The sequence below is a fragment of the Cherax quadricarinatus genome, chromosome 43, assembly GCF_038502225.1.
Source record: "Cherax quadricarinatus isolate ZL_2023a chromosome 43, ASM3850222v1, whole genome shotgun sequence".
NCBI lineage: Eukaryota > Metazoa > Arthropoda > Malacostraca > Decapoda > Parastacidae > Cherax > Cherax quadricarinatus.
The window spans coordinates 7,470,737-7,498,059 of record NC_091334.1 but is presented as its reverse complement, the minus strand read 5'-3'; the positions used below and the strand labels follow the sequence as shown (position 1 = coordinate 7,498,059).

Sequence of the window (27,323 nt, the reverse complement as noted above, 5' to 3'; positions counted from 1 at the left end):
CTTTTGTTTTGACAGTGAAGTACTGAGTTGTCGGATATAATAACCAGTCGGGGGGGAGGGTTGGGGGAGGGAGGGGGTTGAGGGGGGGGGGGCAGCGAGTGGTGTGTCACCCCAGCACACACACACACAAACACACACATGAAAGATTTATATTCTGAAAGGTGTATGTATATATATATATATATATATATATATATATATATATATATATATATATATATATATATATATATATATATATATATATATATATATATATATATATATATATATATATATATATATATATATATATATATATATATATATATATATATATATATACATGCAATTACAGGTGTTTATGTCTTAGTGTATATACACAAAGCAGTGTGTGTATGTGTGTGTGTGTGTGCGTTCTTTAGTGCATATTAATACACAAACAGTTTCAACACTATCGGTTGTGTTCAAGTATTGTTGGGTGGCGGTGAGCAGGTGACACAGTCTTACTGACCCTCGTACAGTAGATAGACTTCACACCCACCCACAACCACCTTACTTCACCACAACACACCAAGAATGTAGGTGTAGCTTCACAGGTGCAGGTCAACAGGTGACACCACCTACCGCCACCCCACACGGGCACCTACCTATCCGTCACCTAAGTGTGGGTAGTGAGCAGTACCTATATATATATATATATATATATATATATATATATATATATATATATATATATATATATATATATATATATATATATATATATACAGCTGTTTTAACATCTCCTCAACATGTCATCAACATTTGTCCAAGAGTGGAGAAGAGGCTGGGTACTCTTAGAAGAGGTAGACTACAATTAGAAGAGGCTGGGTACTCTTAGAAGAGGGAATAAAGGAATTAGGAAGATAAAGAGAGGAGAGAAGAGGCCAATAGTTCTACACAGCATCTCCCAGCTACAGGATCCTGTAGGTTCAAGACAATGAAGGTTCAAGACTTTGGAGGCTCAAGATACGGGAGGTACAAGACTGGAGGTTCAAGACCCTGGAAGTTCAAGACACTGGAGGGTCAGGACTCTGGAAGTTCAAAACACTGGAGGTTCAAGACACTGGAGGTTCAAGACTCTGGAGGTTCAAGACAGGGGAAGTTCAAGACATGGGTGGCTAAAGACACTTTAGGTTCAAGACACTGGAGGTTCAAGACACTGAGGTTCAAGACTCTGGAGCTTCTAGATACGGGAGGTTCACGACACTGGAGGTTCAAGACACTGGAGGCTCAAGACACTGGAGGTTCAAGACACTGAAGGTTGAAAACTATGGAGGTTCAAGACACTGAAGGTTGAAAACTATGGAGGTTCAAGACACTGGAGGTTCAAGACTCTGGGGGTTCAAGACACTGATGGTTCAAAACTCTGGAGGTTCAAGAGACTGGAGATTCAAGACACTGGAGGTTCAAGATACTGGAGGTTCAAGACACTGGAGGTTCAAGACACTGGAAGTTCAAGATACTGGAGGTTCAAGACACCGGTGGTTCAAGCTACTTTAGGTTCAAGACACTGGAGGTTCAAGACACTGGTGGTTCAAGACACTGGAGGTTCAAGACACTAAAGGTTCAAGACACTGGAGGTTCAAGACTCTGGAGGTTCAAGATACTGGATGTTCAAGACACTTGAGGTCCAAGACTCTGGAGGTTCTAGACACTAGAGGTTCAAGATACTGAAGGCTAAAGAGATTGGTGGTTCAAGACACTGGAGGTTCAAGACTCGGGAGGTTCAAGACACTAGAGGTTCAAGACTCTGGAGGTTCAAGACACTGAAGGTTCAAGAGACTGGTGGTTCAAGACTCTGGAGGCTCAAGACTCTAGGGGTTCATGACACTGATGGTTCAAGACATTGGAGGTTCAAGATACTGGAGGTTCAAGATACTGGAGGTTCAAGACACTGGAGGTTCTAGACACTGGAGGTTCAAGATACTGGATGTTCAAGACACTGGAGGTCCAAGACTCTGGAGATTCTAGACACTAGAGGTTCAAGATACTGAAGGTTCAAGAGATTTGTGGTTCAAGACACTGGAGGTTCAAGACACTGGAGGTTCAAGACTCGGGAGGTTCAAGACACTAGAGGTTCAAGACTCTGGAGGTTCAAGACACTGAAGGTTCAAGATACTGAAGGTTCAAGAGATTGGTGGTTCAAGACTCTGGAAGCTCAAGACTCTGGGGGTTCATGACACTGATGGTTCAAGACATTGGAGGCTCAAGATACTGGAGGTTCAAGATACTGGAGGTTCAAGACAACGGTGGTTCAAGATACTGGAGGTTCTAGACACTGGAGGTTCTAGACACTGGAGGTTCAAGATACTGGAGGTTCAAGGTACTGGAGGTTCAAGACAACGGTGGTTCAAGATACTGGAGGTTCAAGACACTGGAGGTTCTAGACACTGGAGATTCAAGACAATAGAGGTTCAAGACACTGGAGGTTCAAGACACTGGAGGTTCAAGATACTGGAAGTTCAAGACACTGGAGGCTCAAGACACTAGAGATTCAAGAAACTGGAAGTTCAAGACACTGGAGGTTCAAGACACTAGAGGTTCAAGACACTGGAGGTTCAAGATACTGGAAGTTCAAGACGCTGGAGGTTCAAAACACTGGAGGTTCAAGATACTGGAAGTTCAAGACACTGGAGGTTCAAGACACTAGAGGTTCAAGACACTGGAGGTTCAAGATACTGGAAGTTCAAGACACTGAAGGTTCAAAACACCGGAGGTTCAAGACTTTGGAGGTTCAAGACACTGGAGGTTCAAGACACTGAAAGTTCAAGACACTGGAGGTTCAAGACACTGGTTCAAGACACTGGAGGTTCAAGGCTCAGGAGGTTCGAGACACTAGAGGTTCAAGACACTGGAAGTTCAAGACACTGGAGGTTCAAGACTCTGGAGGCTCAAGACACTAGAGGTTCAAGACACTGGAGGATCAAGACACTGGAGGTTCAAGACGCTGGAGGTTCAAGACTCCGGAGGTTCAAGACACTAGAGGTTCAAGATTCTGGAGGTTCAAGGCACTGGAGGCTCAAGACACTGGAGGTTCAATACACTGGAGGTTCAAGACACTGGAGGTTCAAGATTCTGGAGGTTCAAGACACTGGAGGTTCAATACACTGGAGGTTCAAGACACTGGAGGTTCAAGATTCTGGAGGTTCAAGGCACTGGAGGTTCAAGACACCGGAGGTTCAAGATTCTGGAGGTTCAAGACACTGCTTGTCCCCATTTTTAAATCTCTCGAGAACTGGGAATGAAGAGCAGCGAGAAGAAGAGGAAGAGGAAGAAGAGGAGGAGGAGGAAGAGGGGAAGGAGGAGGAAGAAGAGGGGAAGGAGGAGGAAGAAGAGGAGGAGGAGGAAGAGGGGAAGGAGGAGGAAGAAGAGGGGAAGGAGGAGGAAGAAGAGGAGGAGGAGGAAGAGGGGAAGGAGGAGGAAGAAGAGGAGGAGGAAGAAGAGGGGAAGGAGGAGGAAGAAGAGGAGGAGGAAGAAGAGGGGAAGGAGGAGGAAGAAGAGGGGAAGGAGGAAGAAGAGGGGAAGGAGGAGGAAGAAGAGGAGGAGGAGGAAGAGGGGAAGGAGGAGGAAGAAGAGGAGGAGGAAGAAGAGGGGAAGGAGGAGGAAGAAGAGGGGAAGGAGGAGGAAGAAGAGGGGAAGGAGGAAGAAGAAGAGGGGAAGGAGGAGGAAGAAGAGGAGGAGGAGGAAGAGGGGAAGGAGGAGGAAGAAGAGGAGGAGGAAGAAGAGGGGAAGGAGGAGGAAGAAGAGGGGAAGGAGGAGGAAGAAGAGGGGAAGGAGGAGGAAGAAGAGGAGGAGGAGGAAGAGGGGAAGGAGGAGGAAGAAGAGGAGGAGGAAGAAGAGGGGAAGGAGGAGGAAGAAGAGGGGAAGGAGGAGGAAGAAGAGGAGGAGGAGGAAGAGGGGAAGGAGGAGGAAGAAGAGATTAAATACGTTATTACTTGTCCTCTTTTGTGTGAGTCGTATTGATGTACCTGAGTCAATACTTTGTTTCCCGGAACACCGGTGTTGATGACCAGTGTTGATGACCAGTGTTGATGACCAGTGTTGATGACCAGTGTTGATGACCAATGTTGATGACCAGTGTTGATGACCAGTGTTGATGACCAGTGTTGATGACAAGTGTTGATGACCAGTGTTGATGACCAGTGTTGATGACCAGTGTTGATGACCAGTGTTGATGACCAGTGTTGATGACCAGTGTTGATGACCAGTGTTGATGACCAGTGTTGATGACCAGTGTTGATGACAAGTGTTGATGACCAGTGTTGATGACCAGTGTTGATGACCAGTGTTGATGACCAGTGTTGATGACAAGTGTTGATGACCAGTGTTGATGACCAGTGTTGATGACCAGTGTTGATGACCAGTGTTGATGACCAGTGTTGATGACCAGTGTTGATGACCAGTGTTGATGACCAGTGTTGATGACCAGTGTTGATGACCGGTGTTGATGACCAGTGTTGATGACCAGTGTTGATGACCAGTGTTGATGACCAGTGTTGATGACCAGTGTTGATGACCGGTGTTGATGACCAGTGTTGATGACCAGCGTTGATGACCAGTGTTGATGACCAGTGTTGATGACCAGTGTTGATGACCAGTGTTGATGACCAGTGTTGATGACCAGTGTTGATGACCGGTGTTGATGACCAGTGTTGATGACCAGTGTTGATGACCAGTGTTGATGACCAGTGTTGATGACCAGTGTTGATGACCAGTGTTGATGACCAGTGTTGATGACCAGTGTTGATGACCGGTGTTGATGACCGGTGTTGATGACCAGTGTTGATGACCAGTGTTGATGACCAGTGTTGATGACCAGTGTTGATGACCAGTGTTGATGACCAGTGTTGATGACCGGTGTTGATGACCGGTGTTGATGACCAGTGTTGATGACCAGTGTTGATGACCAGTGTTGATGACCAGTGTTGATGACCGGTGTTGATGACCGGTGTTGATGACCGGTGTTGATGACCAGTGTTGATGACCAGTGTTGATGACCAGTGTTGATGACCAGTGTTGATGACCAGTGTTGATGACCAGTGTTGATGACCAGTGTTGATGACCAGTGTTGATGACCAGTGTTGATCACCAGTGTTGATCACCAGTGTTGATGACCAGTGTTGATGACCGGTGTTGATGACCAGTGTTGATGACCAGTGTTGATCACCAGTGTTGATAACCGGTGTTGATGACCAGTGATGATGACCAGTGATGATGACCAGTGTTGATGACAAGTGTTGATGACCAGTAATGATGACCAGTGTTGATGACCAGTGTTGATGACCAGTGTTGATGACCAGTGTTGATGACAAGTGTTGATGACCAGTGTTGATGACCAGTGTTGATGACCAGTGTTGATGACCAGTGTTGATAACCGGTGTTGATGACCAGTGATGATGACCAGTAATGATGACCAGTGTTGATGACCAGTGTTGATGACCAGTAATGATGACCAGTGTTGATGACCAGTGTTGATGACCAGTGTTGATGAACAGTGTTGATGACCAGTGATGATGACCAGTGTTGATGACCAGTGTTGATGACCGGTGTTGATGACCAGTGTTGATGACCAGTGATGATGACCAGTGTTGATGACCAGTGTTGATGACCAATGTTGATGACCAGTGTTGATGACCAGTGTTGATGACCAGTGTTGATGACCAGTGTTGATGACCAGTGTTGATGACCAGTGTTGATGACAAGTGTTGATGACAAGTGTTGATGACCAGTGTTGATGACCAGTGTTGATGACCAGTGTTGATGACCAGTGTTGATGACAAGTGTTGATGACCAGTGTTGATGACCAGTGTTGATGACCAGTGTTGATGACCAGTGTTGATAACCGGTGTTGATGACCAGTGATGATGACCAGTGATGATGACCAGTGTTGATGACCAGTGTTGATGACCAGTAATGATGACCAGTGTTGATGACCAGTGTTGATGACCAGTGTTGATGACCAGTGTTGATGACCGGTGTTGATGACCAGTGTTGATGACCAGTGATGATGACCAGTGTTGATGACCAGTGTTGATGACCAATGTTGATGACCAGTGTTGATGACCAGTGTTGATGACCAGTGTTGATGACCAGTGTTGATGACCAGTGATGATGACCAGTGATGATGACCAGTGTTGATCACCAGTGTTGATGACCAGTGTTGATGACCAGTGTTGATGACCAGTGTTGATGACCAGTGTTGATGACCAGTGTTGATGACCAGTGATGATGACCAGTGTTGATCACCAGTGTTGATGACCAGTGTTGATGACCAGTGTTGATGACCAGTGTTGATGACCAGTGTTGATCACCAGTGATGATCACCAGTGTTGATCACCAGTGTTGATGACCAGTGTTGATCACCAGTGTTGATGACCAGTGTTGATGACCAGTGTTGATCACCAGTGATGATCACCAGTGTTGATCACCAGTGTTGATGACCAGTGTTGATCACCAGTGATGATGACCAGTGTTGATCACCAGTGTTGATGACCAGTGTTGATCACCAGTGTTGATGACCAGTGTTGATCACCAGTGATGATCACCAGTGTTGATGACCAGTGTTGATGACCAGTGTTGATGACCAGTGTTGATGACCGGTGTTGATGACCAGTGTTGATGACCAGTGTTGATAACCGGTGTTGATGACCAGTGATGATGACCAGTGTTGATAACCGGTGTTGATGACCAGTAATGATGACCAGTGTTGATGACCAGTGTTGATAACCGGTGTTGATGACCAGTGATGATGACCAGTGATGATGACCAGTGTTGATGACCAGTGTTGATGACCAGTAATGATGACCAGTGTTGATGACCAGTGTTGATGACCAGTGTTGATGACCAGTGTTGATGACCGGTGTTGATGACCAGTGTTGATGACCAGTGATGATGACCAGTGTTGATGACCAGTGTTGATGACCAATGTTGATGACCAGTGTTGATGACCAGTGATGATGACCAGTGTTGATGACCAGTGTTGATGACCAGTGATGATGACCAGTGTTGATGACCAGTGTTGATGACCAATGTTGATGACCAGTGTTGATGACCAGTGATGATGACCAGTGTTGATGACCAGTGTTGATGACCAGTGATGATGACCAGTGTTGATGACCAGTAATGATGACCAGTGATGATGACCAGTGTTGATGACCAGTGTTGATGACCAGTGTTGATGACCAATGTTGATGACCAGTGTTGATGACCAGTGTTGATGACCAATGTTGATGACCAGTGTTGATGACCAGTGTTGATGACCAGTGTTGATGACCAATGTTGATGACCAGTGTTGATGACCAATGATGATGACCAGTGATGATGACCAGTGATGATGACCAGTGATGATGACCAGTGTTGATGACCAGTGTTGATGACCAGTAATGATGACCAGTGATGATGACCAGTGTTGATGACCAGTGTTGATGACCAGTGTTGATGACCAGTGTTGATGACCAGTGTTGATGACCAGTGATGATGACCAGTGTTGATGACCAGTAATGATGACCAGTGATGATGACCAGTGATGATGACCAGTGATGATGACCAGTGTTGATGACCAGTGATGATGACCAGTGTTGATGACCAGTGATGATGACCAGTGTTGATGACCAGTGTTGATGACCAGTGTTGATGACCAGTGATGATGACCAGTGTTGATGACCAGTGTTGATGACCAGTGTTGATGACCAGTAATGATGACCAGTGTTGATGACCAGTGATGATGACCAGTGATGATGACCAGTGATGATGACCAGTGTTGATGACCAGTAATGATGACCAGTGTTGATGACCAGTGTTGATGACCAGTAATGATGACCAGTGTTGATGACCAGTGATGATGACCAGTAATGATGACCAGTGTTGATGACCAGTAATGATGACCAGTGTTGATGACCAGTGATGATGACCAGTAATGATGACCAGTGTTGATGACCAGTAATGATGACCAGTGTTGATGACCAGTGATGATGACCAGTGATGATGACCAGTGTTGATGACCAGTGTTGATGACCAGTGATGATGACCAGTGTTGATGACCAGTGTTGATGACCAGTAATGATGACCAGTGATGATGACCAGTGATGATGACCAGTGATGATGACCAGTGATGATGACCAGTGTTGATGACCAGTGATGATGACCAGTGATGATGACCAGTGATGATGACCAGTGTTGATGACCAGTAATGATGACCAGTGATGATGACCAGTGATGATGACCAGTGTTGATGACCAGTGTTGATGACCAGTGTTGATGACCAGTGTTGATGACCAGTGTTGATGACCAGTGTTGATGACCAGTGTTGATGACCAGTGTTGATGACCAGTGTTGATGACCAGTGATGATGACCAGTGTTGATGACCAGTGTTGATGACCAGTAATGATGACCAGTGATGATGACCAGTGATGATGACCAGTGTTGATGACCAGTGTTGATGACCAGTGTTGATGACCAGTGATGATGACCAGTGTTGATGACCAGTGTTGATGACCAGTAATGATGACCAGTGATGATGACCAGTGTTGATGACCAGTGTTGATGACCAGTGATGATGACCAGTGTTGATGACCAGTGTTGATGACCAGTGTTGATGACCAGTGTTGATGACCAGTGATGATGACCAGTGTTGATGACCAGTGTTGATGACCAGTAATGATGACCAGTGATGATGACCAGTGATGATGACCAGTGTTGATGACCAGTGTTGATGACCAGTGTTGATGACCAGTGATGATGACCAGTGTTGATGACCAGTGATGATGACCAGTGTTGATGACCAGTGATGATGACCAGTGTTGATGACCAGTGTTGATGACCAGTGTTGATGACCAGTGTTGATGACCAGTGTTGATGACCAGTGTTGATGACCAGTGATGATGACCAGTGTTGATGACCAGTAATGATGACCAGTGATGATGACCAGTGATGATGACCAGTGTTGATGACCAGTGTTGATGACCAGTAATGATGACCAGTGATGATGACCAGTGTTGATGACCAGTGATGATGACCAGTGTTGATGACCAGTGTTGATGACCAGTGTTGATGACCAGTGTTGATGACCAGTGTTGATGACCAGTGTTGATGACCAGTGTTGATGACCAGTAATGATGACCAGTGATGATGACCAGTGATGATGACCAGTGTTGATGACCAGTGTTGATGACCAGTAATGATGACCAGTGATGATGACCAGTGTTGATGACCAGTGATGATGACCAGTGTTGATGACCAGTGATGATGACCAGTGTTGATGACCAGTAATGATGACCAGTGATGATGACCAGTGTTGATGCCCAGTAATGATGACCAGTGATGATGACCAGTGTTGATGACCAGTGTTGATGACCAGTGTTGATGACCAGTAATGATGACCAGTGATGATGACCAGTGTTGATGACCAGTGTTGATGACCAGTGATGATGACCAGTGTTGATGACCAGTGTTGATGACCAGTAATGATGACCAGTGATGATGACCAGTGATGATGACCAGTGATGATGACCAGTGTTGATGACCAGTGTTGATGACCAGTGTTGATGACCAGTGTTGATGACCAGTGTTGATGACCAGTGTTGATGACCAGTGTTGATGACCAGTGTTGATGACCAGTGTTGATCACCAGTGTTGATCACCAGTGTTGATGACCAGTGTTGATGACCAGTGTTGATCACCAGTGTTGATCACCAGTGTTGATCACCAGTGTTGATCACCAGTGTTGATCACCAGTGTTGATCACCAGTGATGATCACCAGTGTTGATCACCAGTGTTGATCACCAGTGTTGATCACCAGTGTTGATCACCAGTGAAGATCACCAGTGTTGATCACCAGTGATGATCACCAGTGTTGATCACCAGTGTTGATCACCAGTGTTGATCACCAGTGTTGATCACCAGTGTTGATCACCAGTGATCATCACCAGTGTTGATCACCAGTGTTGATCACCAGTGATGATCACCAGTGTTGATCACCAGTGATGATCACCAGTGTTGATCCCCAGTGTTGATCACCAGATTTGTGTTGATCATCAGTGCTGTGTTGATCACCACTGTTGATTACCAGTTTTGATCACTAGTGTTGATCACCAGTGTTGTGTTCATCACCAGTGTTGATCACCAGTGATGATCACCAGTGTTGTGTTGATCACCAGTGTTGTGTTGATCACCAGATTTGTGTTGATCAACAGTGTTGTGTTCATCACCAGTGTTGATCACCAGTGTTGTGTTGATCACCAGATTTGTGTTGATCAACAGTGTTGTGTTGATCACCAGTGTTGATCACCAGTGTTGTGTTCATTACCGGTGTTGATGACCAAAGTTGTGTTCATCACAAGTGTCGATGACCAGTGTTGATCACCAGTGTTGTGATGATCACCAGTGTTGTGTTGATCACCAGTGTTGTGATGATCACCAGTGTTGTGTTGATCACCAGTGTTGTGATGATCACCAGTGTTGTGATCACCAGTGTTGTGTTGATCACCAGTGTTGTGATCACCAGTGTTGTGTTGATCACCAGTGTTGTGTTGATCACCAGTGTTGTGTTGATCACCAGTGTTGTGTTGATCACCAGTGTTGTGTTGATCACCAGTGTTGTGTTGATCACCAGTGTTGTGTTGATCACCAGTGTTGTGTTGATCACCAGTGTTGTGTTGATCACCAGTGTTGTGTTGATCACCAGTGTTGTGTTGATCACCAGTGTTGTGTTGATCACCAGTGTTGTGTTGATCAACAGTGTTGTGTTGATCACCAGTGTTGTGTTCATCACCAGTGTTGTGTTGATCACCAGTGTTGTGTTGATCACCAGTGTTGTGTTCATCACCAGTGTTGTGTTGATCAACAGTGTTGTGTTGATCACCAGTGTTGTGTTGATCAACAGTGTTGTGTTGATCACCAGTGTTGTGTTGATCAACAGTGTTGTGTTCATCACCAGTGTTGTGTTGATCAACAGTGTTGTGTTGATCACCAGTGTTGTGTTCATCACCAGTGTTGTGTTGATCACCAGTGTTGTGTTGATCACCAGTGTTGTGTTGATCAACAGTGTTGTGTTGATCACCAGTGTTGTGTTGATCACCAGTGTTGTGTTCATCACCAGTGTTGTGTTGATCACCAGTGTTGTGATCACCAGTGTTGTGTTGATCACCAGTGTTGTGTTCATCACCAGTGTTGTGATCACCAGTGTTGTGTTCATCACCAGTGTTGTGATATACCAGCAGAATAAGACGAGGAACAGCAGACATACACAGAGACACAGACACGCAGACAACAGCAGACATACACAGAGACACAGACACGCAGACAACAGCAGACATACACAGAGACACAGACACGCAGACAACAGCAGACATATACAGAGACAAAGACACACAGACAACAGCAGACATATACAGAGACACAGACACGCAGACAACAGCAGACATATACAGAGACACAGACACGCAGACAACAGCAGACATACACAGAGACACAGACACGCAGACAACAGCAGACATATACAGAGACACAGACACACAGACAACAGCAGACATATACAGAGACACAGACACGCAGACAACAGCAGACATACACAGAGACACAGACAGGCAGACAATATCAGACATATACAGAGACACAGACAAGCAGACAACAGCAGACATACACAGAGACACAAACACGCTGACGACAGCAGACATATACAGAGACACAGACACGCAGACAACAGCAGACATATACAGAGACACAAACACGCAGATAACAGCAGACATATACAGAGACACAGACACGCAGACAACAGCAGACATACACAGAGACACAAACACGCAGATAACAGCAGACATACGCAGACACACACAGACAAGCAGACAACAGCAGACATACATAAAAGATAAAGACACGCAGACAACAGCAGACATACAGACACGCAGACAACAGCAGACATGCACAGAGACACATACACGCAGACAACAGCAGACATATACAGAGATACAAAGACACGCAGACAACAGCAGACATACAGAGAAAGATATGCAAACACGCAGACAACAGCAGACAGCAGAAGGGAAACACTTGACAATAGAGTGATGTTCAGAGCAGATGCTGGAGTGACTCCCAGATAATGGGACCCCGGGGGTCTCCAGGGGAGTCCGTCTAAGGGAGGTGTTACTGCCTCCTCTGACCACCAGTGGTCCCCTGGACTTCCAGTGGGCTCCAGGTCCGTGGCTCCCAAGACTACTAATGAACTGTTGTCCAGCCGGACCACGGACGTCCAGCGAGACTAGCACAGCCGTGGGCTGTGGTTCGTACACTGGGTTACGTGCAACCAGCACGAACAGCCTGGTTGATCAGTCCCTGATTCACCGCGAGGCCTGGTCATGGACCGTGCCGCGGAACGGAACACCATCCAGGGAGCCCAACTCCAACTAACTTACTGAAACAAACGAGAGAGAGAGAGAGAGAGAGAGAGAGAGAGAGAGAGAGAGAGAGAGAGAGAGAGAGAGAGAGAGAGAGAGAGAGACCAGCTAGCAGCACCTCTAACTCGCATCTTTCAGCACTGCCTAGTACAGTGTAAATGGCCCTCTCTATGGAAAGAGGCAAATGTAGTCCCTGTTCACAGAAAGAAGAGCAGAGCAGAAATCAGCAACTACAAACCAGTGTCACTACTGTCAATCACTGGTAAGATCCTTGAGACAATAATCTCAAGACAAATGACAGAGTTTTTTGACTACCACTCACTACTTTGTGATCGTCAATATGGCTTCAGGAAAGGTTACTCTGCTGCTGATCTGTTGTTAAACCTCTCCACTAAGTGGCACCAGTCACTGGATGAATCCAAAGTCAGCTGTGTGGTAGCACTGGACATTGCTGGCGCTTTCGACCGGGTGTGGCACCAGGGCCTCTTAGCAAAACTTCAAGCACTGGGAATTGCAGGGTCTACGCTATGTCTCCTCAGTGATTACCTTCATGGTAGATCTCTAAGTGTAGTTCTCAATGGAACGGAATCAGCAAGACATCCTATTGGGGCAAGTGTTCCACAAGGAAGCGTGCTGGGACCATTGCTATGGAATGTCTACTTCAACGACCTTCTTCATCTCATCCCAGAATCCCATGCATATGCAGACGACTGTACACAGACATTCACTTATCCAAGAGAAGAAATGCCAGCTGCTCTAAGCTACATCAATCACCAGCTAAGAGCTATATCAGCTTGGGGAAATAGATGGCAAGTAACATTTGCACCTGAGAAAACGCAAATGATAATCGTCTCTAGACACCATGATCGTAATGCTGGTGCAGTAGTAAGGATGAATGGGAGTGTGTTGGCACCTGGAGAAGAAGTTGATATCCTTGGGGTGAAATTTGACTCCAAACTGACCATGAAGAACCATGTTGTAAATCTTGCAAAAAAGGCAGCAAGGAAAATTACAGCACTTCGCCGTATCTCGCATCTGCTTGACAGTAGGGGTTGCAAGATTCTGTACGAGGCACAAGTACGCTCACACCTTGAGTATGCTCCACTTTCTTGGTTTGCCTGCCCCCCTCACATCTGCGACTGCTTGACAGAGTAAAAAACAGAGCAAGACGTCTCATCTCTCGCCTGGACCCATCTTGGATAAATCTGTCATTTCAGCAGAGCCTTCAACACAGGAGGGATGTGGGTGGCCTTACTGTTATGTACAAGGCCAATATTGTCAAAGTACCACACTTGGATCCACTTCGAGGACAGCGTGAAACAAGCTTTTATGCCACAAGACGGGCAGAAAGCAGCAACTTCACTCTGGCTGTACCCTTCTCCAGAACATCACTCCATTTGAGATCATACATACCCAGGATGACTCGAGTATGGAACACATTCGTTCAGCATAATGATGTCAACGAGATAAAGTCAGTTGATCAAATGAAAATGCTGGCCCACAGATGGCTCCAACTTCATCCTGTTCCCTACTTGTATGTCTCATAACAATAAAAATGCTTTCAAATGAGCTGATGTAGGTAACAGCTCTTAGCTTGTCAATAAAGTTAGGAATCCTTAACCTGTAAATAGCTTGTCAATAAAGCTAGGGATCCTTAACCTTGTCAAACCCTGTGTAAAAAGAGAGAGAGAGAGAGAGAGAGAAAGAGAGAGAGAGAGAGAGAGAGAGAGAGAGAGAGAGAGAGAGAGAGAGAGAGAGAGAGAGAGAGAGAGAGAGAGAGAGAGAGAGAGAGAGAGAGAGTGACAACCTCGGCTGTCACGCACTCAGTCTGACAGGTATAGTGAGTGTTTTGTCACTGTGAGTATAATGAGTGTTTTTATGCCACCAACGCAGACCAGAGGGACCACTAGAGCAGACCATGGAAGACCATAGCAGATACGAGGGACCATTAGAGCAGACCATGGAAGACCATAGCAGATACGAGGGACCATTAGAGCAGACCATGGAAGACCACAGCAGATAAGAGGGACCATTAGAGCAGACCATGGAAGACCACAGCAGATAAGAGGGACCATTAGAGCAGACCATGGAAGACCATAGCAGATACGAGGGACCATTAGAGCAGACCATGGAAGACCACAGCAGATAAGAGGGACCACTAGAGCAGACCATGGAAGACCATAGCAGATACGAGGGACCATTAGAGCAGACCATGGAAGACCACAGCAGATAAGAGGGACCACTAGAGCAGACCATGGAAGACCATAGCAGATACGAGGGACCATTAGAGCAGACCATGGAAGACCACAGCAGATAAGAGGGACCACTAGAGCAGACCATGGAAGACCGCAGCAGATAAGAGGGACCATTAGAGCAGACCATGGAAGACCACAGCAGATAAGAGGGACCACTAGAGCAGACCATGGAAGACCATAGCAGATACGAGGGACCATTAGAGCAGACCATGGAAGACCGCAGCAGATAAGAGGGACCACTAGAGCAGACCATGGAAGACCATAGCAGATACGAGGGACCATTAGAGCAGACCATGGAAGACCACAGCAGATAAGAGGGACCACTAGAGCAGACCATGGAAGACCGCAGCAGATAAGAGGGACCATTAGAGCAGACCATGGAAGACCACAGCAGATAAGAGGGACCACTAGAGCAGACCATGGAAGACCATAGCAGATACGAGGGACCATTAGAGCAGACCATGGATGGCCGCAGCAGATAAGAGGGACCACTAGAGCAGACCATGGAAGACCATAGCAGATACGAGGGACCATTAGAGCAGACCATGGAAGACCACAGCAGATAAGAGGGACCACTAGAGCAGACCATGGAAGATCACAGCAGATAAGAGGGACCACTAGAGCAGACCATGGAAGACCACAGCAGATAAGAGGGACCACTAGAGCAGACCATGGAAGACCACAGCAGATAAGAGGGACCACTAGAGCAGACCATGGAAGACCACAGCAGATAAGAGGGACCACTAAAGCACCATGGAAGACCACAGCAGATAAGAGGGACCACTAGATCACCATGGAAAACCACAGCAGATAAGAGGGACCACTAGAGCACCATGGAAGACCACAGCAGATAAGAGGGACCACTAGAGCAGACCATGGAAGACCACAGCAGATAAGAGGGACCACTAGAGCAGACCATGGAAGACCACAGCAGACCAGGCCAGGAGGGTGGAATACCAGTGGACAATTGGAGGGTCAGTAGGAAGAAGGAGGAGGAGGAATAAAGAGAGAGAGAGAGAGAGAGAGAGAGAGAGAGAGAGAGAGAGAGAGAGAGAGAGAGAGAGAGAGAGAGAGAGAGAGAGAGAGAGAGAGAGAGAGAGAGAGAGAGACATTAAGAAGAGTAGTTAGGGTGACAGTATAGCACTGCTCACTACCACCACCAGTGTGGGCGTGGGTAAGGTGGGCGGCAAACCCGCCCTACAACACATGCTCCACGCCCACGCCTGTGTTATCCCCCCCACACACACGGGGGTGTCACCCCACGCCTTGTACACTCCCCTCTCTCCCCTCACCCCCGGCACACGCTTGTACTAACATCTAGTCAAATTGAACGCGGGAGAGGAGAACGCTTGCTAACCGGAGTCCTTGCCTTTTGTTATAACCCGGCAAGTGCATGGTGAGATCTCATGCATCGACGGACACTGTATCGTGCGGGTCGACTCGCCCACGCCCATGTTGTTGCGGCTGCCGGCGGCGGCGGCGGCTCGACCCCCCCGGGTCAGGCTGGCTATGACACACAGACCCAGCAGTAGCGCTAGACCGGCGCGGTGCTCCTCCCTCGAGCTCCTGGACCCCGCCCACGCCGCCCGCAGACCCGCACCCACGCCCGACACGCGCCGCCCCACGCCCACCATCATGACCTGGGGAGAGATATACACACAGAGATTAAAATATTACTGCCAGTGTTATGATATACAAGTATATACATACACAGACATACAGACATACACAGACATACACAGACATACACAGACATACAGATATACAGACATACACAGACATACAGACATACACAGACATACAGACATACACAGACATACACAGACATACAGACATACACAGACATACACAGACATACAGACATACACAGACATACAAACATACACAGACATATACAGACATACAAATGCATTGGCAGTATTATAATTTTATTGATATATATATATATATATATATATATATATATATATATATATATATATATATATATATATATATATATATATATATATATATATATATATATATATATATATATATATATATATATATAATTTCTATTAATGCATATTTTATATTATTATTATAATCAAAACTAAGCGCTAAACCTTCATATTTAATACCAATTACTTATATATTAAATTATCAATACCATTATTATTATTATTATTATTATTATTATTATTATTATTATTATTAATATTTTCTGTTACTGTGTGCAATATTCTATTTTACTTAACGTCTTATTACTTATATTATTGTTCTCCTTTGCTGGGAAGATTATAGAAATATTTTATAATATTGAGGTTGATGAAGGAGGTATGTCAGGCAGGTGACAACACGGTGGAGGGTCAAGCAGGTTGTTCTGTCCTCACCTCTCATCTCACACTCACCTTAATTGGTTAGAGCCATGAAGGGGGCATGTCCTCCTTACCTGTCTCACAGCTCTCATTCATTACCTTCACATTTCATGTTCTCCTGATGTTTTAAGAGTGCGGGTAAGCGATGTATCTGATGTCTTTCACTCACCCATACCAGCTGTTGCTCTCACCTCATTCTTCATTTCCGACTTTAGTGTTTTAAGATGTACTTAACTGTCTTTTGACTGGTGTAGGGTCTTCTCGTCTTGATACGTCGCTCCCCAGAGCGTTGCTCTACATTTTCAACGTTGTTTGCTATTACTGTAGCTACTGTCAGTCAGGGAATATAGGGATTACACTGCCTATCACTGTGACTGGGACTTTGTTGTGGTACTGGGACCTTGTACTGGGGCGTATGTATGCCCATCTTAGGGTGTTTGATGGTCGCTACCGCTGTTCCATGTTTGTTCTTGTGTGTCGTGGTGTTCTTAACAAAGTGGAAGTTGCAAAGGTTGGTAGACGACTTTGGGAGGGTATGTGCGAGAAGGAAACTAAAAGTGAACATAGGAAAGAACAAAGTAATGAAGGTATCAAAAATGTAGGCAGTGCAAGATTGGTTATGAGAGAGGAGGGAGGAAGTTAGGTTAGGTAAGATTGGTCAGGAAACAGGAAAATGTTTTTCTGATGCGGGTCTTAGTTATACAATCACCCGCCACTGGAGCTTTAGGTCATATGACCGAGGCCTTCCACTGGCTTACCACCTTTTAAAAATATTGATATATTCGGAGGAACTGATGTGTTCAGATATTTAAGAGCAGCCTTATCAGGGATGTGTCTAGGAGAGACTAGCTGAACCATAAAACTGACAAAGGCTAAAATAGAGAGGCGGTGCACTGAGCCATATGATGCTATATATGATAATCTATGTTACTGTATTTGTGTATACCTGAATAAACTTACAAAGAACTTCATCCATAAAGACAAGAAGGATAATGTACCAGAGTATAGTGGCACACTGTTAAATATGTGTGTAGTATGGGTTTTAAACTCTACAGTGAGGGGAACACATGAGCCAGTGGAGACTTTTAAAAGGGCAAATTGTAGCAGGAATATCATACAGAGAATTCAGAGGCTGGAGATTATAGGAAGGTATAAGGGTACCAAAAGTAATATTGAGAGACCTTCTTGAGGTGCTGGTCACTCAGAGAACACAAACACCATAACACTCTTGGTTCTTTCTTACCTTTATAATGGCGTATCAGTGGCTGCATCTTCATCATTCCACTTATTACACCACCCAAAGTAAAAATTTTCCCGGCGGAAATCAATACGACTTTCAAACATTTCTTGATTGTCTATTAATTCTGTTAAGAAGTTCATTGTAAGTCTGGAAAGTGACGTAAATGTTATGGCAAGACTGAAAGATAACCTCCGGTAAACCTTGTTGACCTAACTTACCTTGTTGACCTAACTTACCTTGTTGACCTAACTTACCTTGTTGACGTAACTTACCTTGTTAACCTAACTTACCTTGTTGACCTAACTTACCTTGTTGACCTAACTTACCTTGTTGACCTAACTTACCTTGTTGACCTAACTTACCTTGTTGACCTAACTTACCTTGTTAACCTAACTTACCTTGTTGACCTAACTTACCTTGTTGACCTAACTTACCTTGTTGACCTAACTTACCTTGTTGACCTAACTTACCTTGTTGACCTAACTTACCTTGTTAATCTAACTTACCTTGTTGACCTAACTTACCTTGTTGACCTAACTTACCTTGTTGACCTAACTTACCTTGTTAACCTAACTTACCTTGTTGACCTAACTTACCTTGTTGACCTAACTTACCTTGTTGACCTAACTTACCTTGTTGACCTAACTTACCTTGTTGACCTAACTTACCTTGTTGACCTAACTTACCATGTTAACCTAACTTACCTTGTTGACCTAACTTACCTTGTTGACCTAACTTACCTTGCTGACCTAACTTACCTTGTTGACCTAACTTACCTTGTTGACATAACTTACCTTGTTGACATAACTTACCTTGTTAACCTAACTTAAATTGTTAACCTAACTTACCTTGTTGACCTAACTTACCTTGTTGACCTAACTTACCTTGTTGACCTAACTTACCTTGTTGACCTAACTTACCTTGTTGACCTAACTTACCTTGTTAACCTAACTTACCTTGTTGACCTAACTTACCTTGTTGACCTAACTTACCTTGTTGACCTAACTTACCTTGTTGACCTAACTTACCTTGTTGACCTAACTTACCTTGTTAACCTAACTTACCTTGTTGACCTAACTTACCTTGTTGACCTAACTTACCTTGTTGACCTAACTTACCTTGTTAACCTAACTTACCTTGTTGACCTAACTTACCTTGTTGACCTAACTTACCTTGTTGACCTAACTTACCTTGTTGACCTAACTTACCTTGTTGACCTAACTTACCTTGTTGACCTAACTTACCTTGTTAACCTAACTTACCTTGTTGACCTAATTTACCTTGTTGACCTAACTTACCTTGCTGACCTAACTTACCTTGTTGACCTAACTTACCTTGTTGACATAACTTACCTTGTTGACATAACTTACCTTGTTAACCTAACTTAAATTGTTAACCTAACTTACCTTGTTGACCTAACTTACCTTGTTGACCTAACTTACCTTGTTGACCTAACTTACCTTGTTGACCTAACTTACCTTGTTGACCTAACTTACCTTGTTGACATAACTTACCTTGTTGACATAACTTACCTTGTTAACCTAACTTAAATTGTTAACCTAACTTACCTTGTTAACCTAACTTACCTTGTTGACCTAACTTACCTTGTTGACCTAACTTACCTTGTTGACCTAACTTACCTTGTTAACCTAACTTACCTTGTTAACCTAACTTACCTTGTTAACCTAACTTACCTTGTTGACCTAACTTACCTTGTTGACCTAACTTACCTTGTTGACCTAACTTACCTTGTTAACCTAACTTACCTTGTTAACCTAATTTACCTTGTTAACCTAACTTACCTTGTTAACCTAACTTAGGTTAACATAACTTACCTTGTCAACCTAACTTACCTTGTTAACCTAACTTACCTTGTTAACCTAACTTACCTTGTTAACATAACTTACCTTGTTAACCTAACTTACCTTGTTAACATAACTTACCTTGTCAACCTAACTTACCTTGTTAACCTAACTCACCTTGTTAACCTAACTCACCTTGTTAACCTAACTCACCTTGTTAACCTAACTCACCTTGTCAACCTAACTTGTTAACCTAACTTACCTTGTTAACCTAACTCACCTTGTTAACCTAACTCACCTTGTTAACCTAACTCACCTTGCTAACCTAACTTGTTAACCTAACTCACCTTGTTAACCTAACTCACCTTGTTAACCTAACTCACCTTGTTAACCTAACTTGTTAACCTAACTTACCTTGTTAACCTAACTCACCTTGTTAACCTAACTCACCTTGTTAACCTAACTCACCTTGTTAACCTAACTTGTTAACCTAACTTACCTTGTTAACCTAACTTACCTTGTTAACCTAACTTACCTTGTTAACATAACTTACCTTGTCAACCTAACTTATCTTGTTAACCTAACTTACCTTGTTAACCTAACTTACCTTGTTAACCTAACTTACCTTGTTAACATAACTTACCTTGTCAACCTAACTTACCTTGTTAACATAACTTACCTTGTCAACCTAACTTACCTTGTTAACCTAATTCACCTTGTTAACCTAACTTACCTTGTTAACCTAACTCACCTTGCTAACCTAACTTGTTAACCTAACTCACCTTGTTAACCTAACTCACCTTGTTAACCTAACTCACCTTTTTAACCTAACTCACCTTGTTAACCTAACTCACCTTGTTAACCTAACTTGTTAACTCACCTTGTTAACCTAACTCACCTTGTTAACCTAACTCACCTTGTTAACCTAACTTGTTAACCTAACTTACCTTGTTAACCTAACTCACCTTGTTAACCTAACTTGTTAACCTAACTTGTTAACCTAACTTACCTTGTTAACCTAACTTACCTTGTTAACCTAACTTACCTTGTTAACATAACTTACCTTGTCAACCTAACTTATCTTGTTAACCTAACTTACCTTGTTAACCTAACTTACCTTGTTAACCTAACTTACCTTGTTAACATAACTTACCTTGTCAACCTAACTTACCTTGTTAACATAACTTACCTTGTCAACCTAACTTACCTTGTTAACCTAATTCACCTTGTTAACCTAACTTACCTTGTTAACCTAACTCACCTTGCTAACCTAACTTGTTAACCTAACTCACCTTGTTAACCTAACTCACCTTGTTAACCTAACTCACCTTGTTAACCTAACTCACCTTGTTAACCTAACTCACCTTGTTAACCTAACTTGTTAACTCACCTTGTTAACCTAACTCACCTTGTTAACCTAACTCACCTTGTTAACCTAACTCACCTTGTTAACTCACCTTGTTAACCTAACTCACCTTGTTAACCTAACTCACCTTGTTAACTCACCTTGTTAACCTAACTCACCTTGTTAACCTAACTCACCTTGTTAACCTAACTTGTTAACATAACTCACCTTGTTAACCTAACTTGTTAACATAACTCACCTTGTTAACCTAACTTGTTAACATAACTCACCTTGTTAACCTAACTCACCTTGTTAACCTAACTTACCTTGTTAACCTAACTTACCTTGTTAACCTAACTCACCTTGTTAACCTAACTCACCTTGTTAACCTAAATCACCTTGCTAACCTAACTTGTTAACCTAACTTACCTTTTTAACATAACTTACCTTGTCAACCTAACTTGTTAACCTAACTCACCTTGTTAACCTAACTTGTTAACCTAACTTGTTAACCTAACTCCCCTTGCTAACCTAACTTGTTAACCTAACTCACCTTGCTAACCTAACTTGTTAACCTAACTCACCTTGTTAGCCTAACTCACCTTGTTAACCTAACTTGTTAACCTAACTCACCTTGCTAACCTAACTTACCTTGTTAACCTAACTTATCTTGTTAACCTAACTCACCTTAACCTAACTCACCTTGTTAACCTAACTTGTTAACATAACTCACCTTGTTAACCTAACTTACCTTGTTAACCTAACTCACCTTGTTAACCTAACTCACCTTGTTAACCTAACTTGTTAACATAACTCACCTTGTTAACCTAACTTACCTTGTTAACCTAACTCACCTTGTTAACCTAACTCACCTTGTTAACCTAACTTGTTAACATAACTCACCTTGTTAACCTAACTTACCTTGTTAACCTAACTCACCTTGTTAACCTAACTCACCTTGTTAACCTAACTTACCTTGTTAACCTAACTCACCTTAACCTAACTCACCTTGTTAACCTAACTCACCTTGTTAACCTAACTCACCTTGTTAACCTAACTCACCTTGTTAACCTAACTTCCCTTGTTAACCTAACTCACCTTGTTAACCTAACTCACCTTGTTAACCTAACTCACCTTGTTAACCTAACTCACCTTGTTAACCTAACTCACCTTGTTAACCTAACTCACCTTGTTAACCTAACTTACCTTGTTAACCTAACTCACCTTAACCTAACTCACCTTGTTAACCTAACTCACCTTGTTAACCTAACTCACCTTGTTAACCTAACTCGCCTTGTTAACCTAACTTGTTAACCTAACTCACCTTGTTAACCTAACTCACCTTGTTAACCTAACTTGTTAACCTAACTCACCTTGTTAACCTAACTTGTTAACCTAACTCACCTTGTTAACCTAACTCACCTTGTTAACCTAACTCACCTTGTTAACCTAACTTGTTAACCTAACTCACCTTGTTAACCTAACTCACCTTGTTAACCTAACTCACCTTGTTAACCTAACTTGTTAACCTAACTCACCTTGTTAACCTAACTCACCTTGTTAACCTAACACACCTTGTTAACCTAACTTGTTAACCTAACTCAACTTGCTAACCTAACTCACCTTGCTAACCTAACTCAACTTGTTAACCAAACTTGTTAACCTAACTTGTTAACCTAACTCACCTTGTTATCCTAACTCACCTTGCTAACCTAACTCACCTTGCTAACCTAACTTGTTAACCTAACTCACCTTGTTAACCTAACTTGTTAACCTAACTCACTTTGTTAACCTAACTCACCTTGCTAACCTAACTTGTTAACCTAACTCACCTTGTTAACCTAACTTGTTAACCTAACTCACTTTGTTAACCTAACTCACCTTGCTAACCTAACTTGTTAACCTAACTCACCTTGTTAACCTAACTCACCTTGTTAACCTAACTTGTTAACCTAACTCACCTTGTTAACCTAACTCACCTTTCTAACCTAACTTGTTAACCTAACTCACCTTGTTAACCTAAGTTGTTAACCTAACTCACCTTGTTAACCTAACTTACCTTGTTAACCTAACTTGTTAACCTAACTCACCTTGTTAACCTAACTCACCTTTCTAACCTAACTTGTTAACCTAACTCACCTTGTTAACCTAACTTGTTAACCTAACTCACCTTGTTAACCTAACTAACCTTGTTAACCTAACTTGTTAACCTAACTCACCTTGTTAACCTAACTCACCTTTCTAACCTAACTTGTTAACCTAACTCACCTTGTTAACCTAACTTGTTAACCTAACTCACCTTGTTATCCTAACTCACCTTGCTAACCTAACTCACCTTGCTAACCTAACTTGTTAACCTAACTCACCTTGTTAACCTAACTTGTTAACCTAACTCAACTTGCTAACCTAACTCACCTTGCTAACCTAACTCAACTTGTTAACCAAACTTGTTAACCTAACTTGTTAACCTAACTCACCTTGTTATCCTAACTCACCTTGCTAACCTAACTCACCTTGCTAACCTAACTTGTTAACCTAACTCACCTTGTTAACCTAACTTGTTAACCTAACTCACTTTGTTAACCTAACTCACCTTGCTAACCTCCAACTTGTTAACCTAACTCACCTTGTTAACCTAACTTGTTAACCCTAACTCACTTTGTTAACCTAACTCACCCTTGCTAACTAACTTCTTGTTAACCTAACTCACCTTGTTAACCTAACTTGTTAACCTAACTCACCTTGTTAACCTAACTCACCTTTCTAACCTAACCAACTGTTAACCTAACTCACCTTGTTAACTAACTCTGTTAACTCCCAACTCACCTTTGTTAACCTAACTTACCTTGTTAACCTAATCTGTTAACCTAACTCACCTTGTTAACCTAACTCACCTTTCTAACCTAACTTGTTAACCTAACTCACCCTTGTTAACCTAACTTGTTAACCTAACTCACCTGTTAACCTAACTAACCTTGTTAACCTAACTTGTTAACCTAACTCACCTTGTTAACCTAACTCACCTTTCTAACCTAACTTGTTAACCTAACTCACCTTGTTAACCTAACTTGTTAACCTAACTCACCTTGTTAACCTAACTTACCTTGTTAACCTAACTTGTTAACCTAACTTACCTTGTTAACCTAACTTGTTAACCTAACTCACCTTTCTAACCTAACTTGTTAACCTAACTCACCTTGTTAACCTAAGTCACCTTTCTAACCTAACTTGTTAACCTAACTCACCTTGTTAACCTAACTTGTTAACCTAACTCACCTTGTTAACCTAACTCACCTTTCTAACCTAACTTGTTAACCTAACTCACCTTGTTAACCTAACTTGTTAACCTAACTCACCTTGTTAACCTAACTTACCTTGTTAACCTAACTTGTTAACCTAACTTACCTTGTTAACCTAACTTGTTAACCTAACTCACCTTGTTAACCTAACTTACCTTGTTAACCTAACTTGTTAACCTAACTTACCTTGTTAACCCAACTTGTTAACCTAACTCACCTTGTTAACCTAACTTGTTAACCTAACTCACCTTGTTAACCTAACTCACCTTGTTAACCTAACTTGTTAACCTAACTCACCTTGTTAACCTAACTTGTTAACCTAACTCACCTTGTTAACCTAACTTGTTAACATAACTCACCTTGTTAACCTAACTCACCTTGTTAACCTAACTTGTTAACATAACTCACCTTGTTAACCTAACTCACCTTGTTAACCTAACTTGTTAACCTAACTCACCTTGTTAACCTAACTTGTTAACCTAACTCACCTTGTTAACCTAACTTGTTAACCTAACTCACCTTGTTAACCTAACTTGTTAACCTAACTCACCTTGTTAACCTAACTTGTTAACCTAACTCACCTTGTTAACCTAACTCACCTTTCTAACCTAACTTGTTAACCTAACTCACCTTGTTAACCTAACTTGTTAACCTAACTCACCTTGTTAACCTAACTTACCTTGTTAACCTAACTTGTTAACCTAACTTACCTTGTTAACCTAACTTGTTAACCTAACTCACCTTGTTAACCTAACTTACCTTGTTAACCTAACTTACCTTGTTAACCTAACTTACCTTGTTAACCTAACTTACCTTGTTAACCTAACTCACCTTGTTAACCTAACTTACCTTGTTAACCTAACTTACCTTGTTAACCTAACTTGTTAACCTAACTCACCATGTTAACCTAACTTGTTAACATAACTTATCACTACACTCAACACTACATGTTATGCTCCTTCAGTTATCACCGCCAGTAAATTATTTATGATTATTATCAATTATTATTAATGCTGATATAAATTATTATATTAATAGTTATTAAAAATTAATTAACTGCTTAATAATTAATTTTTTTTATTTATATACAATATTATTTATTTATTTATAAATTGATTAAACTTTTCTTCTTCTCTCCCCACCTCCCCTCCTCTCCCCACCTCTCCCCACCTCCCCTCCTCTCCCCACCTCTCCCCACCTCCCCTCCTCTCCCCACCTCTCCCCACCTCCCCTCCTCCCCACCTCTCCCCTCCTCCTCTCCCCACCTCTCCCCACCTCCCCTCCTCTCCCCACCCTCCTCCCCTCCTCTCCCCACCTCTCCCCACCTCCTCCTCTCCCCACCTCCCCTCCTCCTCCCCCACCCCACCTCTCCCCACCTCCCCTCCTCTCCCCACCTCCCCTCACCTCCCCTCCTCTCCCCACCTCTCCCCACCTCCTCCTCTCCCCACCTCCTCCTCTCCCCACCATCCCTCCTCTCCCTCCCTCCTCCTCTCCCCACCTCCCCTCCTCTCCCCACCATCCCTCCCTCCTCTCACACCTCCTCACCCCTCCCTCCCCTCTCTCCCCCACCTCCTCCTCACCACCCTCCCCTCTCCTCTCCCCACCTCCCCTCCCTCTCCCCATCTCCCTCCTCTCCCCACCACCCCTCCTGTCCCCACCTCCCGTCCTCTCCCCACCACCCCTCCTCTCCCCACTTCTCCTCATCTCCCCATCTTCCCTCCACTCCCCACCTCTCCTCGTCTCCCCACCTCCCCTAACTTTTCCCCTCTCTGCTCACGAATTGACTTAAGCCAAGTGTTACTTTCTACAGACTGTGAAGGCCCTGGGTCCGAGGTAAGTGAGAGAGAGAGAGAGAGAGAGAGAGAGAGAGAGAGAGAGAGAGAGAGAGAGAGAGAGAGAGAGAGAGAGAGAGAGAGAGAGAGAGAGAGAGAGCGAGAGAGAGAGAGAGAAATGTATTTCTACTGTAATATGAACAAGGCGACACGACAGACTGTTTTTTCCCTTCGACAGAAAATAATTATTAAAGTTTCGGTGAAATGCAGCACCATCGTCAGAGGCTGTGATCACATAAAACATACAATGGGATCAAGTGAACCATGTCCTACATGAAACAAGCTGGGAAGGTATCCTGAACAACAAGGATCCAAACTTCTGCCTTGAGAAAATGAATTCTGTGGTTCTTGAGACCTGCTCAAGACACATTCCATTAAGAAAAAGAAAGAGAAGATGTAAACTAGAAAGAGAGAGATGCTCCCTGTACAGACGAAGACGAAGAGTCACAGAGCTGCTGAGAGGGACCAATATCTCGGAAATGTGAAGGGAGGCAACTAGTCAATGAAATTGCAAATACTGAACTTAAGCTGAAGGAATCTTACAGGAGACAAGAATTGCAGGAAGAACTAAAAGCCATAAAGGAAATTAAAAAAAAGCGAAATACTTCTCTCATGCCAAATCTAAGGGAAAAACAACATCCAGTACTGGGTCCCTGCTTAGGCGGGATGGGACATACACAGATGACAACCAAGAAATGAGTGAGATACTAAAGTCCCAATATGACTCAGTGTTCTGTGAGCCGCTGCCCAGACTAAGGGTCGACAACCCAAATGA

The 27,323-nt window shown here is 43.4% G+C and overlaps 1 protein-coding gene across 6 annotated transcripts in view; it reads right to left on the bottom strand.

Annotated features, from left to right (window-relative positions):
- The window catches only part of LOC128694114 (chondroadherin), a 159,904-nt gene that overhangs the window by 109,612 nt on the left and 22,969 nt on the right, over positions 1-27,323 (bottom strand). For 4 of the 6 annotated variants that reach the window (XM_070093537.1, XM_070093539.1, XM_070093540.1 and 1 more), the window contains exon 2: positions 16,028-16,310. In XM_070093537.1, coding sequence (XP_069949638.1) covers positions 16,028-16,310 — 283 coding nt within the window. The remainder of the gene's footprint in view (positions 1-16,027; positions 16,311-27,323) is intronic. The other 2 variants (XM_070093538.1, XM_070093542.1) reach the window with 1 other exon arrangement.